The sequence below is a fragment of the Apodemus sylvaticus genome, chromosome 10, assembly GCF_947179515.1.
Source record: "Apodemus sylvaticus chromosome 10, mApoSyl1.1, whole genome shotgun sequence".
In the NCBI taxonomy this organism is placed as follows: Eukaryota; Metazoa; Chordata; class Mammalia; order Rodentia; family Muridae; genus Apodemus; species Apodemus sylvaticus.
The window spans coordinates 14,470,157-14,487,624 of NC_067481.1; the positions used below are offsets into that span (position 1 = coordinate 14,470,157).

Sequence of the window (17,468 nt, forward strand, 5' to 3'; positions counted from 1 at the left end):
TGATGTTAAAGCAAAACTCTTTCTAGAATAGCTTTGAGATGGAGCAGCACTAGCAATTTCTAGCTTCTCCTGACGTTTTCAGCATTGTCTGCACGTCCTCTCAGATGTGCACCATCCTTGGCTGACTTGGGGAGCTTACCTTTTTTTCCCAGTCATTATTCAGAGATTCTGTGCTCTGCTCACAGATCTTCTTCAGCTCGGTTATCTGGTTTTCTTTAGTTTCTCTGATAACCTGACAGTCACGTATAAGGATCTGAACTGTCAAAAACAATGGGAATATAGTTACACCAGTTCTAGGAACCATATTAGAATTTGATATCTAAATGTAATGATACATTTAGTAGAAAGTTTCCACTAACTTACTTTTCTAAAAGACCCCTCTTATTTCATTTTTTTGCCATTTCTATAGTCATAGAAGAAATTAATTAGTCTTTATTCTCTCCCTAGAGAATAAACAGCATGCTAGCTTTCTCCTCTAATATGGCCTCTGTCCCTTTAAAGAGTCCATTCACCAGTGCAGGTCACAATGGGGTGGCAGTTGCAAATCAGACTAAAGTTCTACTCCCCTAAAGGATATGGGTCAAGGGCTCTAACCAGGAAAATAGCTGCTCTTGGCTCCATCTCTTGTCCCTTCCACATCATAAAACAGCACTGTAAATACAGCAACTTCTCTGCGGGCTCCTGTGGACATGTGCTCATGTACACTACCGATGTCATCACCTACTTCTTTATATACACTCCTACTGTGGAAAATTTTCTGCTCATGAAGTGTCAGCTCAGGGTACAGTCTTTTAAAAACACCAACCAATAGATTCTTCCCCTTGAAAAAAGAGAAAGAAACCCCTCTAATATGCAAAATCAGGTCTCCAGGCATTTATGTAGGCAGAATAATGAACACAAAATAAATCTCTTTTAAAACCGGAGGATATTTTAATTTTTTTCTTTATTTTATGTATATAACTGCTCTGATGCATGTACACTTACATTCCAAAAGAGAGTATCAGATCCCTTTATAGATCCCACCCATATGTAAGCCACCCACACGGGAATCAAACTCAGGACCTCTGGAAGAAGAGCCAGTGCACTTAACCACTGAGTCATCTCTCCGGCCCATAAATAAATCTTAAAAATAGGAAACATTATTTCTTTTTTTAAAAAAAATCCTGAATAATTTTAAAGTATAAGGATGTTTGAGATGCCTAATGTGAAATACAGTAAGAAAGAAAATCTAGAAATATCAAATACTTTAGCTATCATTGGTAACAATTACAAAAAAAAACTGAAAAATATCTACTTTCACCAACATTTTTAGATGAATCAGCGTCTCCATTCTTTCTTTTTTAAATTTATTTATTTTTACTTTATGTACATAGGTGTTTTGCCTACAGGTATGTATGTGTGAAGGTGTCAGATACCTTGGAACTGGAGTTACAGATGTGAGTTGCCATGTGGGTGCTTGGAATTGAATCCAGGTCCTTGCTTAACCACTGAGCCATTTCTCCAACCCCATTTTCACTAACATTTAAAGGAGGAAATTAAATTAAAAATATTCAATTTACTAGTTAATTCTCACATGTAATTATCCCACTAAACTGCTAGGAATATTGCTATCCATTCTACTACAGTAACTTGCTCTGGGAGAAACCCAGTAAACATGGCAGCACCCTAGATCAGAGTCCCCTTTTGTCCCTCATTCTTACTGCCCACATCTCTCCTGTCAACCAGATCTTAATCCTTCAGTTCCACACTCACTAGCCTCAAGGATGGAATTCAAATATTCTAAGCCCTTATCAACAAATGTGCAAAGTTACAAAAATGAACACAGACAGGCAGAGCCACAAGTCTATGGACTAGAGATGTCCTCAGTGGTCAAACATTTCCCTGTACACACACACACACACACACACACACACTTTACCAAGTTACATGAAAGTCCATACAAATTCCAGCTATTGTTGCAAGCTCACAGTCTCAGAAGTGAAATTTTACTTTTAAATTTGAAATCGTTAAAATAAGTATAAACTATTACTGGAAGATTCACATCAGACACCATCACCTTTCTTTTCAAGCTTTCGTATGGTCTCTTCAGTTTCAGTTTGTTTCTTTTTGTATAAGATTTTCAACTCTTCTAGTTCATTATTCTTTCTTTCTAAAATCTGAAAAAACAATTTATAATACGTTAGTATACAGAATTAATATAAAATTTGTAATTATAGTAAGCACAGTATTTTGCAAGTCTGTCAGTCTCATAAATGATTCCACCTAATATAAAAAATACTTTATATAGACTGATAAAATATTAATACACTAAAATAACTAATTTTAAAATGTTTGGTATAGACTTTTCAATATAAGTTTAAGAAGACTATGAATAATAAGTTACATGAATCCCTAGAACATGGTTTGGAAATTAAACTGTCATAAAGTAGCAGAGAGACGTCATCAGAAGCAGGCTCTTGGGTCATGGACTGGAATGTATCATCCTTCATGAAGACAAATGAGATCCCTGCCACCAGTGTCCTACTGTCCTGCTGCTTAAAGCCAAAACCTCTTCCAAGATGACTCAGTTCTTCACAGAGTTAGAAAAAACAATTCTCAAATTCATCTGGAATGACAAAAAACCCAGGATAGCTAAAACTATTCTCAACAACAAAAGAAATTCTGGGGTAATCAGTATCCCTGACTTCAAGCAATACTACAGAGCAATAGTGTTAAAAAAAAAAAAAAAACAACTGCATGGTATTGGCACAGTGACAGACAAGTGGACCAATGGAATAGAATTGAAGACCCAGAAATGAATCCACACACCTATGGTCACTTGATCTTCAACAAAGGAGCCGAAAACATCCAGTGGAAAAAAGATAGGCTTTTCAACAAATGGTGCTGGTTCAATTGGAGGTCAGCATGCAGAATTGATCCATTCTTATCTCGATGTACTAAACTCCACTCCAAGTGGATCAAGGACCTCCACGTAAAACCAGACCCACTGAAACTAATAGAAAAGAAACTGGGGAAAACCCTTGAGGACATGGGCACAGGGGAAAAGTTCCTGAACAGAACACCAATAGCTTATGCTCTAAGATCAAGAATTGACAAATGGAACCTCATAAAATTACAAAGTTTCTGTAAGGAAAAGGACACTGTTAAAAGGACAAAACGGCAACCAACAAATTGGGAAAGGATATTCACCAACCCTACATCTGATAGAGGGCTAATATCCAATATATACAAAGAACTCAAGAAGTTAGACCAAATAACCCTATTAAAGGGTTACCTATTGAAGGTTATTAACCCTATTAAAGGTTACTCAAGGGAACCAAATAACCCTATTAAAAATGGGGTACAAATCTAAAGAAAGAATTTTCACCTGAAGAAATTCGGATGGCCGAGAGGCACCTTAAAAAGTGCTCAACATCATTAGTCATTAGGGAAATGCAGATCAAAACAACCCTGAGATTTCACCTTACACCAGTTAGAATGGCTAAGGTCAAAAACTCAGGAGACAGCAGGTGTTGGCGAGGATGTGGAGAAAGAGGAACACTCTTCTACTGCTGGTGGGGCTGTAAGATGGTACAACCACTTTGGAAATCAGTCTGGTGGTTCCTCAGAAAACTGGACATGACACTTCTGGAGGACCCTGCTATACCTCTCCTGAGCATACACCCAAAGGATTCCCGGCATGCAATAAAGACACATGCTCCATTATGTTCATAGCAGCCTTATTTATAATAGCCAGAAGCTGGAAAGAACCCAGATGTCCCTCAAAGGAGGAATGGATACAAAAAATGTGTTATATTTACATAATGGAATACTACTCAGCAATTAGAAACAATGAATTCACAAAATTTTTAGGCAAATGGTTTGATCTGGAAAATATCATCCTAAGTGAGGTAACCCAATCACAAAAGAATACACATGGAATGCAATATCTGATAAGTGGATATTAATTAACCCAGAAGCTCTGAATACCCAAGGCACAAATAGCATAATAAATGACTCCAGTGATGAAGTATGGAGAGGGTCCTGATCCTGGAAAGGATTGATCTAGCGTTGGAGGGGAATATCAGGACAGAGAAAAAGGAGAGAGGTGATTAGAGAATGGGTGGATAGAAGAAGGTTTATGGGACATATGGGGAGGGGGGATCTGGGAAAAAAATCATTTGGAATGTAAACAAAGAATATAGAAAATAAAAATATATTAAAAAAAGAAAAGCTATCTTTTTTTCTACTGGGTGGTTTTAGCTCTTTTCTCAAAGATCAAGTGACGATAGGTGTGTCGATCATTTCTGGGTGTTCAACTCTATTCCATTGATCTGCCTGCCTATCACTGTACCAATACCATGCAGTTTTTAACACTATTGCTCTGTAGTACTACTTGAGGTCCGGGATACTGATGCCCCCCAGAAGTTCTTTTACTGTTGAGAATAGTTTTAGCTATCCTGGATTTTTTGTTATTCCAGATGAATTTGAGAATTGCTCTTTCTAACTATAAGAATTGAGTTGGGATTTTGATGGGAATTGCATTGAATCTGTAGATTGCTTTTGGCAAGATGGCCATTTTTAATATATTAATCCTGCCAATCCACAAGCACGGAGGATTTTTCCATCTCCTGAGGGCTTCTTCGATTTCTTTCTTCAGAGACTTGAAGTTCTTGTCATACAGATCTTTCACCTGTTTGGTTAGAGTCACACCAAGATCTTTCTATTATTTGTGGCTATTGTGAAGGGTGTCATTTCCCTAATTTCTTTTTCAGCCTGTTTAGCCTTTGAGTATAGGAAGGCTACTGATTTGAGTTAATTTTATATGTGGCCACTTTGCTGAAGTTGTTTATCAGCTGTAGGAATTCTCTGGTGGAGCTTTTTGGGTCACTTAAGCATACTATCATATCATCTGCAAATAGTGATGTATTTATATATGATGTGTGTGTGTGTGTGTGTGTGTGTATAGTGATTTGACTTCATTCCAATTTGTATCCCTTTGATCTCCTTTTGTTGTCTAATTGCTATAGCTAGAACTTCAAGAACTATATGGAATAAATATGGAGAGAGAGGGCAGCCTTGTCTAATCCATGATTTTAGTGGGACTGTTTCAAGTTTCTCTCCATTAAGTTTGATGTTGGCTACTGGTTTGCTGTATATTGCTTTTACTATGTTTAGGCATGGGCCTTGAATTCCTGTTCTTTCAAGACTTTCAACATGAAAGGATGCTGAATTTTGTCAAATGCACTTTCAGTGTCTAATGAAATGACCATGTGTTTTTTTTTTTCTTTGAGTTTGTTTATGTAGTGGATTAATTGATGGATTTCCATATATTGAACCATCCCTGCATCCCTGAGATTAAGCCTACTTGATCATGGTGAATGATTGTTTTGATGTGTTCTTTGAGTCGGTTGGCAAGAATTTTATTGAGTATTTTGGCATTGATATTCATAAGGGAAATTGGTCTAAAGTGAAGTTCTCGTTCTTTGTTGGATCTTTGTGTGGTTGTGGTATCAGCGTAATTGTAGCTTCATAGAACGAGTTGGGTAGTGTTCCTTCTGTTTCTATTTTGTGGAATAGTTTGAAGAGTATTGGTGTTAGGTCTTTGAATGTCTGATAGAATTCTGCACTACAACCATCTGGTCCTGTGCTTTTTTTGGTTGGGAGACTGTCAATGACCACTTCTATTTCTTTAGGGGTTATGGGACCACTTAGATGGTCTATCTGATCCTGATTAAATTTTAGTAATTGGTATCTGTCTAGGAAATTGTCCATTTTCTCCAGATTTTCCAGTTTTGCTGAGTATAGGCTTTTGTAGTAGGATATGATAATTTTTTTGGATTTCCTCATTTTCTGTTGTTATTTCACCCTTTTCATTTCTGATTTTGTTAATTTGGATACTGTGTCTGTGCCCTCTGATTAGTCTGGCTATATCTTTATCTATCTTGTTGATTTTCTCAAAGAACCAGCTGCTACTTTTGTTGATTCTTTGTATAGGTTTTTGTTTCTACTTGATTGATTTAAGCCCTGAGTTTGATGATTTCCTGCCTTCTACTCCTCTTGGGTGTATTAGCTTCTTTCTGTTCTAAAGCTTTCAGGTGTGGTGTTAAGCTGCTAGTGTATGCTTTCTCCAACTTCTTTTTGGAGGCACTCAGAGCTATGACTTTTCCTCTTAGCACTGTTTTCATTTTTCATTGTGTCCCAAAAATTTGGGTTTGTTGTGTCTTCATTTTCATTAAATTCTAAAAAGCCTTTGATTTCTTTCCTTATTTCTTCCTTGACCAAGGTATCATTGAGTAGAGCATTGTTCAGCTTCCATGTGTATGTGGGCTTTCTGTTGTTTTTGGTGCTATTGAAGACCATCCTTACTCCATAGTGATCTGATAGGAGGCATGGGATTAGTTTGATCTTCTTATATCTGGTGAGTTCTGTTTTGTGACTAATTCTATGGTCAATTTTGGACAAGGTACCATGAGGTGCTGAGAAGAAGGTATATTACTTTGATTTAGGATGAAATGTTCTATAGATATCTATTAAATCCATTTGGTCCAAAACTTCTGTTAGTTTCACTGTGTCTCTGTTTCCCTGATGTGTCCATTGAGGACAGTGGGGTGTTGAAGTCACCCACAACTATTGTGTGAGGTGCAATGTGTACTTTAAGCATTAGTAAAGTTTCTTTTACGAATGAGGGTGCCCTTATATTTGGAGCATAGATGTTCAGAACTGAGAGTTCTTCTTGGTGGATTTTCCCTTTGATGAGTATAAAGAGCCCTTTCATGTCTCTTTTGATAACTTTAGGTTGAAAGTCAATTTTATCTGATATTAGAATGGCTATTCTAGCTTGTTTCCTGGGATCATTTGCTTGCAAAAGTGTTTTCTAGCCTTTTATTCTGGGGTAGTGTTTGTCTTTGACGCTGAGATGCATTTCCTGTATGCAGCAAAATGTTGGGTCCTGTTTATGTATCCAGTCTGTTAGTCTATGTCTTTTTATTTGGGAATTGAGCCCACTGATGTCAAGAGATATTAAGGAATAGTGATTGTTGCTTCCTGTTATTTTTGATGTAATTTTTATGTTTGTGTGGTTATCTTCTTTTGGGTTTGTTGAAAGAAGATTAATTTCTTGCTTTTTCTAGTGTGTAGTTTCCCTCCTTTTGTTGGTGTTTTCCATTCATTATCCTTTGAAGGGCTGGATTTGTGGAAAGATACTGTGTAAATTTGTTTTTGTCATGGAATACCTTGTTTCTCCATCTATGGTAATTGAGAGATTTGCTGGACATAGCAGTCTGGGCTGGCATTTGTGTTCCCTTAGGGTCTGTATGATATCTGTCCAGGCTCTTCTGGCTTTCATAGTGTCTGCTGAGAAGTCTGGTGTAATTTTGATAGGTCTACCTTTATATGTTACTTGACATTTTCCCCTTACTGCTTTTAATATTCTTTCATTGTTTAGTACATTTTTCCTTTTAATCATTATGTGACAGGAGGAATTTCTTTTCTGGTCAAATCTATTTGGATTTCTGTAGACTTCTTGTATGTTCATGGGTATCTCTTTCTTTAGGTTAAGGAAGTTTTCTTCTATAATTTTGTTGAAGATATTTACTGGCCCTTTAAGTTGGAAATCTTCACTCTCTTCTATACCTATAATCCTTAGGTTTGGTCTTCTCATTTTGTCCTGGATTTCCTGGATATTTTGGGTCAGAAGCTTTTTGCATTTATGACAATTCTTTCTATGGTATCTTCAACATCTGAGACTCTCTCTTCCATCTCTTGTATTTGGTTGTCTTGCTTGGATCCATGACTCTTGACTTCTTTCCTAGGTTTTCTATGTCCAGAGTTGTCTCCCTTTGTGATTTCTTTATTGTTTCTACCACCATTTTTAGATTCTGGATGGTTTTGTTCAATTCCTTCACCTGTTTTGTTGTGTTTTACTGTAGTTCTTTAAGGACTTCTCCCTGTTTACTTGTGTTCTCATGTATTTCCTTAAGGGAGTTATTTTTGTCCTTCTTGAAGCCTTCTATCAGCATCATGAGCTGTGATTTTAAATTTAAATCATGCTTTTCTGGTGTGTTGAAGTATCCAGGAGTTGCTGTTGTGGGAGAATTGGGTTTGGATGGTGCCATATTGCCTTGATTTCTGTTAGTAACATTCCCTTTGTCTTTTGCCATCTGGTTATCTCTGGTGTTAGTTGGTCCTGCTGTCACTGGCTGATGTGTGTCCCTCCTGTATACCTGCAAGCCTATCTCAGCACCCCTGGGTGACCAGCTCCTGGGTGCAGGTGTGGCCCTGGCAGACCTTGCCCCAGGCAATCTTACACTCAGTGTTCCCTGTGTACCTGGCTGCACTTGTCTGCTCAGTCACAGGAGCAAAGATGTGGGCCACATCTCACCTCTAAACATGGGACCCCCTCTAACTGCAGGACTCCCTGCAGAGCTGATGTCACCTAGCAGGATAGGTGCACAGCCATCTGTGGCAGCGCTGACTAGCTCCTGGGTGCAGGTGTGGCCCTGACAGGCGAGTCCCAAGTGATCTTACACTCAGGTATTCCCTGTGTACCTGTCTGCACCTGTCTGCTCAGTCACAGGAACAAAGAAGGCAGCTTAGGCTCCATTCCTTTCTAGCTGTTTTGTGAATCAGAAAAAAAAAATGAACTCAAAATGTCAAAAATGTTAATAAGTTTTACATTTATGTTTTACTAGTTGTTTCCAATTTAACCACTTAATAAATATATTTTATATGCTTTTATACTTTAGAACAAAAAAAAACAATTAAAAAGAGAAATAACCAAAATAGCAAAGTTAATAAACAGTAGAAAATATTGCCCAGCAGTGCAAAAGAAAACCAGATTGAGGAGCGAGTGGGCCTGGGAGCTGCTGTCATAGTGCAGCTGGACTCCCATTTGCCCTAAGCCAACTTTAAAGTTGTCCAATGACCCCAAAGTAGTTTCTCTTGGTGTTTTTATTAGTAGCATTCTACTTTACCTTTCTTGTTTTAGCCTCAACCCTATGGATGCTGGGCCATATCCTACAAACCATGAGCCAAAATAATTTTTCCTTTCTTGAGCTGCTTTTTCTCAGGTATTTGGTATAAGTGCTACAAAATTAATTAACATACTAAGTTGTGAGCACAAAGTGAGGCCACTGCTGTGCTAAGCCTGATGGTGCAGTCCTGAGGCCTTTGGAACTGGTCTGCAGTGGGGCAGAGGAAGACTTGAGAGCTGCAGGCTGAAGAAACCCTAGAATAGGGCTTAAGAAGTTCTTGTGGATCAAAGCTGGGAAAATATGAGACCAATAAAAATGGAGCTATTGTATCAGAAGAGGTTGTGGACTCTATCAGAAGCTGAGCTAGATGCCATTCATGTTTTATTCTGGCAAGGAATTTGGCTACATTCTGTTCATATCCTGATGCTTTACTGAAAAATCATAGACAAATTTTTCAAAGAAAATTATGAGACTGCAAAATTAGCCAGGCTGTGGCATGGTTACTACTTACTGTTTTAGTTTAGATCTATAGAGAAGGAGAACAGAAAGAATTGTACAATTTGACAAAAGAAAAAAAGGTTGAATCTAGTTAAAATTGAGAACAGAGCAGGTGGGGACAAACCGTGTATTTGCTCAATAGAATATTGCCAGGAAAGAGAACTCCTGTGCTGGGCCAACAGGAAAGGAGCCATAGCAGTCAGGACTTCACCCATGCAAAGCAGCAGGGCAAGAGCAATGAAAGGTATCTAAATTTTCCTATTTGAAAAGAGAGTGACTAGACACAGAGAGCCAGTAGGGAATCCTGCTCAAGCAGGGTTACCTAGTCAAGTGTTTTTTTTACCAGGTTTAAACTCAAAGACACATAGATGAAATTCAGCTCTGGACCAAAGAGTTGGTCTGGATATATCTCAAGTTGATATGAAGACATGATGTTGTCCATGTGGTGCTGGTTTTGCAGATATGAAGAGTGAGGAGGTAGCAAACAAAAGCTTGGGCAGAGTTCAAGAACGTCACAGAGGCCAGGCAGTGGTCCAAGAGAGTTGTGTCCTAGGCAACTGAGCAGGGGAAGCAAAGCTAACCATGCCCAAGAGAGAAGCCCATATGATACTACCACAACCCCCACATCCATGGCATGGAACTGAAGGTCTGGTGTTTCCCATGATGCCTTTCACTGCTACTTTAATCTGGTCTATTCTCCTTTCCTTCCCTCTGGAACGGAAATGGTTTATCCCATGACATTATGTGCTGAAAACATATAAGTGAAAAGTATGAGACTATGGAATATTTTTACGGCTTAACTGAACACATTTTGAATTTTGAGAAGGGCATGATCTCCCATGTCTCAGTGTTTGGAATGTTTGGTTTGTATATAAAATACCCTCCACAGGCTCAGGTATTTAGTTTGAGAGATTGTGGAACATTTGGAAGATGGGGCATCAATGGAGGAAGTAGGGCTTTGGTGTCAGGCAGTGGGGTTTATAACCCAACTCTAATGGAATAGAGATGATTCCCTGAACTTTTTCTTACCATGATCAACAGTATCCTCTAAAATGATAAGCCAAGAAAAAGAAAAAAAAAAAAGCCTTTCTCCCATGTTTCTTGTCAAGCACTCACTGGTCATTATGATAAAAAAAAGCTAACTGGGTTGTAGAGGGGTACAAAATGGTAAGCACCAGGTGAAAGACTGTCTCTGAAAACAAGTTGGAAAATGTTAGAGTGAGATATGCAAAGTAGGCCTCTAGCCTTCATAGGCACATGCAATAGAAATACACCCTTATACATATTTTGCATATACATACACAACACATGTACACATGCATGTGCATGCACACTGTCATACCCCCCACACACACACAGAGATGATGAATCAAGTAATATGCTTGACTTAATAATAAAGTATTTTCGGTTTCAGAGATGCTTGCATCCATGATACTATGGCCTCAGTTTTCTGCCTTTGCCGCGGCTTTGTTTTCCTTTGTTTAATTTTGAGCCAGGATCCCTTTCTCTGAGCCAAGCAGACTACTCTGGTGGTGCATACCAGTTACCCTAGATATGAAGGCAAGAAGAAGATGAGGTCATGGTGTGCCTGGACTACAGATGTGTTTAAGGCCAGCCTGGGCCCCCAGTGCTAAGATTAGTATGACTAGCTGGTTCTGTCTTTGTTATTCAGTTTGGGGAAGCAGACACATAGGCTTAGTTTTTAAAGAACATGTGTAAACTTTCTATTTGTACAAACCTCATACATTCAAAACATACATCATTAGCACAAAAATATTTACTAATTATAAAAATATAGCATGAGCTAAAATTCTATATAGCAAAGCATAGTTGATGTTTGCTGAGACACTAGGAGAGATACAAATTTAATTCAAAATATTAAAAAATTGGGGCCAAGCATGGTAGTACAGAACTACAACTTAACTACTTGATAGGCTGACACAGGATGATCACAGGGTAACCTTAAGGCCAGGCTAGAAACTGATCCAGATACTGTCTCAAACATTTTTTAAATGGTGGAAAAGTAGCCTAATAGTAGTATAGTACTTCCCTAGCATTTATGAATCCTTGGCTCATAAGCAAGTAAATAAATAGATAAACAAATACTCAAATACTGAAAACTTGGAAAGCAAAATCTGAGGTACTCAAAAATGAAGCCTTATGGTCAGTGCCAACATCACATGACATGCAGTCAACAGCAAACAGAACTAAGTCCAAGAGCTTGCTTGTCTGTTTTGTTGTTGTTTTGTGCATCACAAGCCCTCAGGAGAATTAACTTTATTTGCAATCAAAGCTCTATTCTATAGGCATCTGGGTCTCTGCTATGAGGGACTAAGAGTTCTTTCTGAATCTAAGGAGAGCAAGGTTCCATGGCACTCCAGAGCCTAAGTGACAAGCATGCGATCTGACGTCAGTGGGAAACAACTCAATCTTCAATCTAATTAATTAAAAACAGAAACTGAATCAGAAAGCTGAAACAATCAGGATAAGACAAACTACAGTATTTACAGCTGTTATTTTACTTCACATTTCAAGAATGGTGCAAAACCTGATGGTAAAGACCTCCTGTCACTCTGGCTACTTGAGAAGGCAAAGCAGGAGGATGATGAGGCCAAGGCCAGGCTGGATAAGAGAATAAGGTCCTGTCTCAAAATAGCTCACCGATACAGTATCTTCTGGTCCTAAGTTCTTCAGCCACACAAGTACACAGAAACACACTCACAAAAGTCATTAGTAATGATCTAGTAAAAACTATATGAAAATCAGTTAAAATAAGAGGTAATGTAATCAGAAATGTAAAAATAGGACAGAAATAGACACATTTTACAAATAAAGTTTACAGATAACTTTTGATGGGATTTACTTCAGCAAATTTCATCCATGACATACACTATGTTCAAATGCCTAATCCATGGGTAGGTGGAGAGATTGTGTGGCCCGTCCCACGCCCCGGGGCTCAGTGACACTGCAGACTTGTGTGGCACATCCCTACCTTCTGCACCTCGGCATCATGCTTCTGCTGCAGCTTAAGCTTCTCTTCTGAAAACTTTGCTTCCATCATTTTTGTTTTCATGTCCAACTTCAAGGGAAAGATTTTCAAGATTAGTAGCGCGTCATTTTATAGTGGTGCCCTGCTCTCACATTCAAATCCATACAGGATTTCAGGCTTTATTATTTCCATTTCAGTTAGTCTCGTCCAACTTTTTCTCTTTGCTCACATCTGCTTGCTCATTTCAAAATACTTTTAGCCTATGTGTTGAAAGGTGACATTTTAAAAGAAAGAATATTTGTATGAATGGGAAATTACTGTCTAGGCAGCTGGCTCAGTAAAGTGCTTGCTATGCAAGAATGACTTTGATCCTGAGCCCATGCTATAACCACAATCAAACCAGGCATGGCAGTGCACATCACAGCTCTGGGAGAGCAGAAACAGGAGGGTCCCGAGACTGGATGGATAAAATATCTAGTGTACTTGGTAGGTTGTGTGCCAATACAATTGATTGCTCCTTTCAAATAAGACTGAAAATAAAGCAAACAAATTTGCTCAATTTTAATTTCTCAAATTAAAATTCCAATAAGTCAGATAAAAATCTCAGTAAAACTTACCAACAAAATGGGTCACATGGAAAAGAGAATAGTCAGAAATAAACATTAAGTAAATGAATATGGATCATTTGTTAAGGTCAACAATACATTTAAATATATATAAAAGAATACAATATATAAGCTTTTTGATACAGTGTGAAAAGACCAAATTTACAAGGTATAGACACAGAAGAAAAATTCTGTGTTAAAGACATAAAAAATGTAGTCAGTATAATGATGGAAGAAAATTGTCTAATACTAGGAAAATAGATAACCATCCAGATAAAAAGAGGCAGGTAGAACCAGAAAAGGAAATTCTTTACATTGTACTATAGCCAAAACACCTAAAATTCAGGGGAAAAAAAATGCGCTGAAAATGGCAAGAGACAAGGAGCAAGTCCCACATGAAAGCAGGCCTGAATTTTCAGTGCCAACTCTAAGCACTAGAAGGACATAAAAGCATACATTTCAAGTTCTGAAAAAGATTCCACTGCCTACTCAGCTACTCTATCCAACAGAACTGTTACAATATTAAGAGAAAGAAAACTTTCTGAGACAAAAGTAGGCTAAAGTATTATATGACCCTAGGCCAACACTGCATTTGATATTGGAAGGAAGACTTTGAATGGAAGAGAATGACAAACACACTGAAGAAGCTACATAGGTAGGAGAGGGAGAAGTTACAAGATAATTATTAAGCAAATGAAGCCTTAAAAACCATCAGACACAGCTGGGAGGTGGTGGCACACGCCTGTAATCCCAGCACTTGGGAGGCAGAGGCAGGCAGATTTTTAAGTTCAAGGCCAGCTTGGTCTACACAGTGAGTTCCAAGACAGCCAGGGCTACACAGAGAAACCCCGTTTCAAAAAAGCCAAAAAAGAAAAAAAAAAAAAAAAAAAAAACCATGAGACACTATAAAATTAACAAAATGACAAGAATAAATAACTATCCTGAATATCAGTGGACTAGACTCTCCAATCAACAGGTACAGAATAATTGACTGGATTAGACAGCACAGGCCCTCTTTTTCGTGTATACAAGGGACATACCTCACAAAGACAGATAGCCACATTAGGTTGAAAGAATGGACGTCAATGGACTCAGCTCCCCAATAAAAAGACATAGACTAACAGACTGGATAAGGAAACAAGACCCTACATTTTGCTGCATACAGGAAACACACCTCATTGTCAAAGACAAAAACCACCTTAGAGTAAAAGGCTGGAAGACAATTTTACAAGCCAATGGTCTCAGGAAACGAGCCGGAGTAGCCATTCTAATATCAGATAAAATTGATTTTCAACCTAAAGTCATCAAAAGAGATACAGAAGGGCACTTCTTGCTGGTCAAAGGAAAAATCCACCAAGAAGAACGTTCAATTCTGAACATCTATGCGCCAAATGCAAGGGCACCCTCATTCGTAAAAGAAACTTTACTAAAGCTCAAAGCACACATTTCACCCAACACAATTATTGTGGGTGACTTCAACACTCCACTCTCCTCAATGGACCGATCAGGAAAACAGAAACTAAACAGGGATACAATAAAACTAATTGAAGCTTTGGACCAATTGGACTTGACTGATATTTATAGAGCATTCCACCCTAAAACAAAAGAATATACCTTTTCCTCAGCACCTCATAGTACCTTCTCCAAAATCGACCATATAATTGGTCACAAGACAGTCCTCAACAAATATAAAAAGATCGAACTAATTCCATGCATCCTATCGGATCACTATGGAGTAAGAGTGGTCTTCAATGACAACAAAAATGACAGAAGGCCCACATACACATGGAGGCTGAACAATAATCCACTCAATGACACCTTGGCCAAAGAAGAAATAAAGAAAGAAATCAGAGACTTTTTAGAATTTAATGAAAATGAAGGCACAACATACCCAAATCTTTGGGACACAATGAAAGCAGTGCTAAGAGGAAAACTCAGCCCTGAGTGCCTCCAAAAATAAAATGGAGAGTGCATACATTAGCAGCTTAAGGACACACCTGAAAGCCCTGGAACAAAAAGAATGGACAAAGGTATTTCAAGCCACTGGTACCAGGAGACAAGTGGGGGGGGGGGCAGAACTCTGATCCCTGACAAAACAGACTTCAATTCAACACTACTAAGGAGAGACAGTGGTCTCTTCATAATGATTAAGGAGATAATCCATCAGGAGAACACTACAATTCTAAGTATATTACATTGAACACAGGTGATACAATTCCATACAGCAAATACCATCAGATTGATTAACACCAACACAATAACAGTAAGTGACTTTAGTACTCTATTTTCACTAACAGACATAACAGACAAATCATCTAGGCAAGACAAACATCAAAGATGAATGATGGCATAGCTAAATGAACTAACAGGCTTCTACAGACAACTGAGCTCTACAGAATACACATTCTTCCCACCAGGCCAAATGTTCTAGAACACAAAGTTAGTCTCACCCCCAATCTGCCACCCCATAAGAAGAAAATTGAAATAACATTCTGTATTCTATCTGACCATAGGATAAAACTAGAAATCAACAGAAAGAGAAACCACAGAAAATACACAGACTCAAGAAGACTAAACACTATGCTTTAGTGTTCACTTTGTCACTGAAGAAATCAAAGGAATTTACACTTTTCCAGAACTGAATGAAGATGAACACACGACATTCCAAAATCTATGAGATACAATGAAGACAGTCCTTATAACTGTAAATGTTCATGTGCCAAAATCAGGAGGATCTCAAACCAGCAACAATGACGCATCTCAAGGCATGAAAAAAACAAGATTAAACAAGATCCAAACCAAGTAAACAAAAATAATTAAGATCAGGGCATAAATCAATAAAATAGAAACAAACTAACAAAATCAACAAAATAATGAAGAGTTACTGCTTTGAAAAACAAAACTGACAAACCCTTCACCAAAACAATAAAAGATAGAAACAAATCAAAACTGAGACTAGAGATAAAAGTCAGATTAAAATAGAGAACAGTGAAATACAGAAAATCCTGAGAACATACTCTCCCAAATTTAAACCCTACAAAATTAGAAATATAAAAGGAAGAAATTATAAATAGATATGACCTAGAAAACTTAAATCACACAAAAAGAAAAAACATAAAAATGTAAATATGTCCATAGCAAGCAATATGAATAGTTAGTAATAAAAGGCCTGCACACACTCTGGAGACTCACGAGCCTCTTCCTAAGCACAGCACTTCTGCCCTTTGCCTTCCCTTCCCTCACTCGCCCAGTTCTAGACTCCAGATCAGGAACTCTCTTTATTCCTGAAATAGCTTTGCTGAGTAAGTCATCTCTTTTCTTTCCCATTCCCCCTATCCTTGCCTATTCTCCTCCCCTCCCCCTCTGTACCAGCTCCACAACTCCAGGCCTTGCTTAAGACCAGTGGCCTTTGAACCTGTGCTTTCTTACACCATCCTCCCACTGTGCTCTGCACCCACAGGCCCGGCTCCACGCCACAGAATTCAAAAGAAAATCATAAACTTTATCAAGGAATGTAAAGAAGACACAAGCAAACACTTCACTGAACTCCAGGAAAATAACAATAAACACTTGAGTGATTTCCAAGATTATACAAATACATAGCTGAATGAAGTAACAAAGATAATTCAATAGAGAGAGAAAAACTGACTATAAAGCAAATTGAAATAGAGATGAAATTGAAAAATTCAATATTCCAATGAGAAATAACTTAGGAGAAACCTTATGATAGAATGAGACAAAAAGGAAAGGAGAATCCTGGGACTCAAAGATAAAGGGGAAGGTCTATACAAACCAAGCAAGAAATATGAAAAAAAAGTCTAAAAAAGGAACATTCAGGACACCATGAAAAGACCAAATATTTGAATTATAGGCACGGATAAGGGAGAAGAAACCCAGGTCAATGGCACAGACCAGACCTTAACAGGATCATAGCAGCAGCAAGAGCTCCTAACTACTGGGCCATCTCTCTAGCCCTTGGAAAATATTTTTTTTTCTTTTTTAATTTTCTTTTTATTTTATGTATATGAGTACACTGCAGCTGTCTTCAAACACATCAGAAGAGAGCATTGGATCCCATTACAGATGGTTGTGAGCCACCATGTGGTTGCTGGGAGTTGAACTCAGGATCTCTGGAAGAGCAGTCAGTGCTCTTAGCCATTGAGCCATCTCTCCAGCCCGGAAAATATTTTTATAAGAGAACAAATAGGTAATTTTAGCAGGGAAAGGGGAAAATGTTTAAAAAGCAATATAAATTACAAACAATATTGTAATAATTGATTAGATAAGAAATAATTAGATAAGGTTAACAGATTTGAGATGGCAACAAAGAATTCTGTAAATTTCATTTTTAAAATTTTTTGTTGATTTTTTGTGAATTTCACATCATGCACCCCACTCCCACTCATCTTCCCATCCCTTGGC

At 38.0% G+C, this 17,468-nt stretch overlaps 1 protein-coding gene across 1 annotated transcript in view; it reads right to left on the reverse strand.

Moving 5' to 3' along the window:
* Window positions 1-17,468, reverse strand: part of Cep112 (centrosomal protein 112) — a 468,121-nt gene that overhangs the window by 369,282 nt on the left and 81,371 nt on the right. Inside the window, 3 exon segments of the mRNA XM_052196570.1 lie at window positions 140-258; window positions 2,057-2,156; window positions 12,445-12,531. Of these exon segments, the coding sequence (XP_052052530.1) occupies window positions 140-258; window positions 2,057-2,156; window positions 12,445-12,531 (306 nt within the window).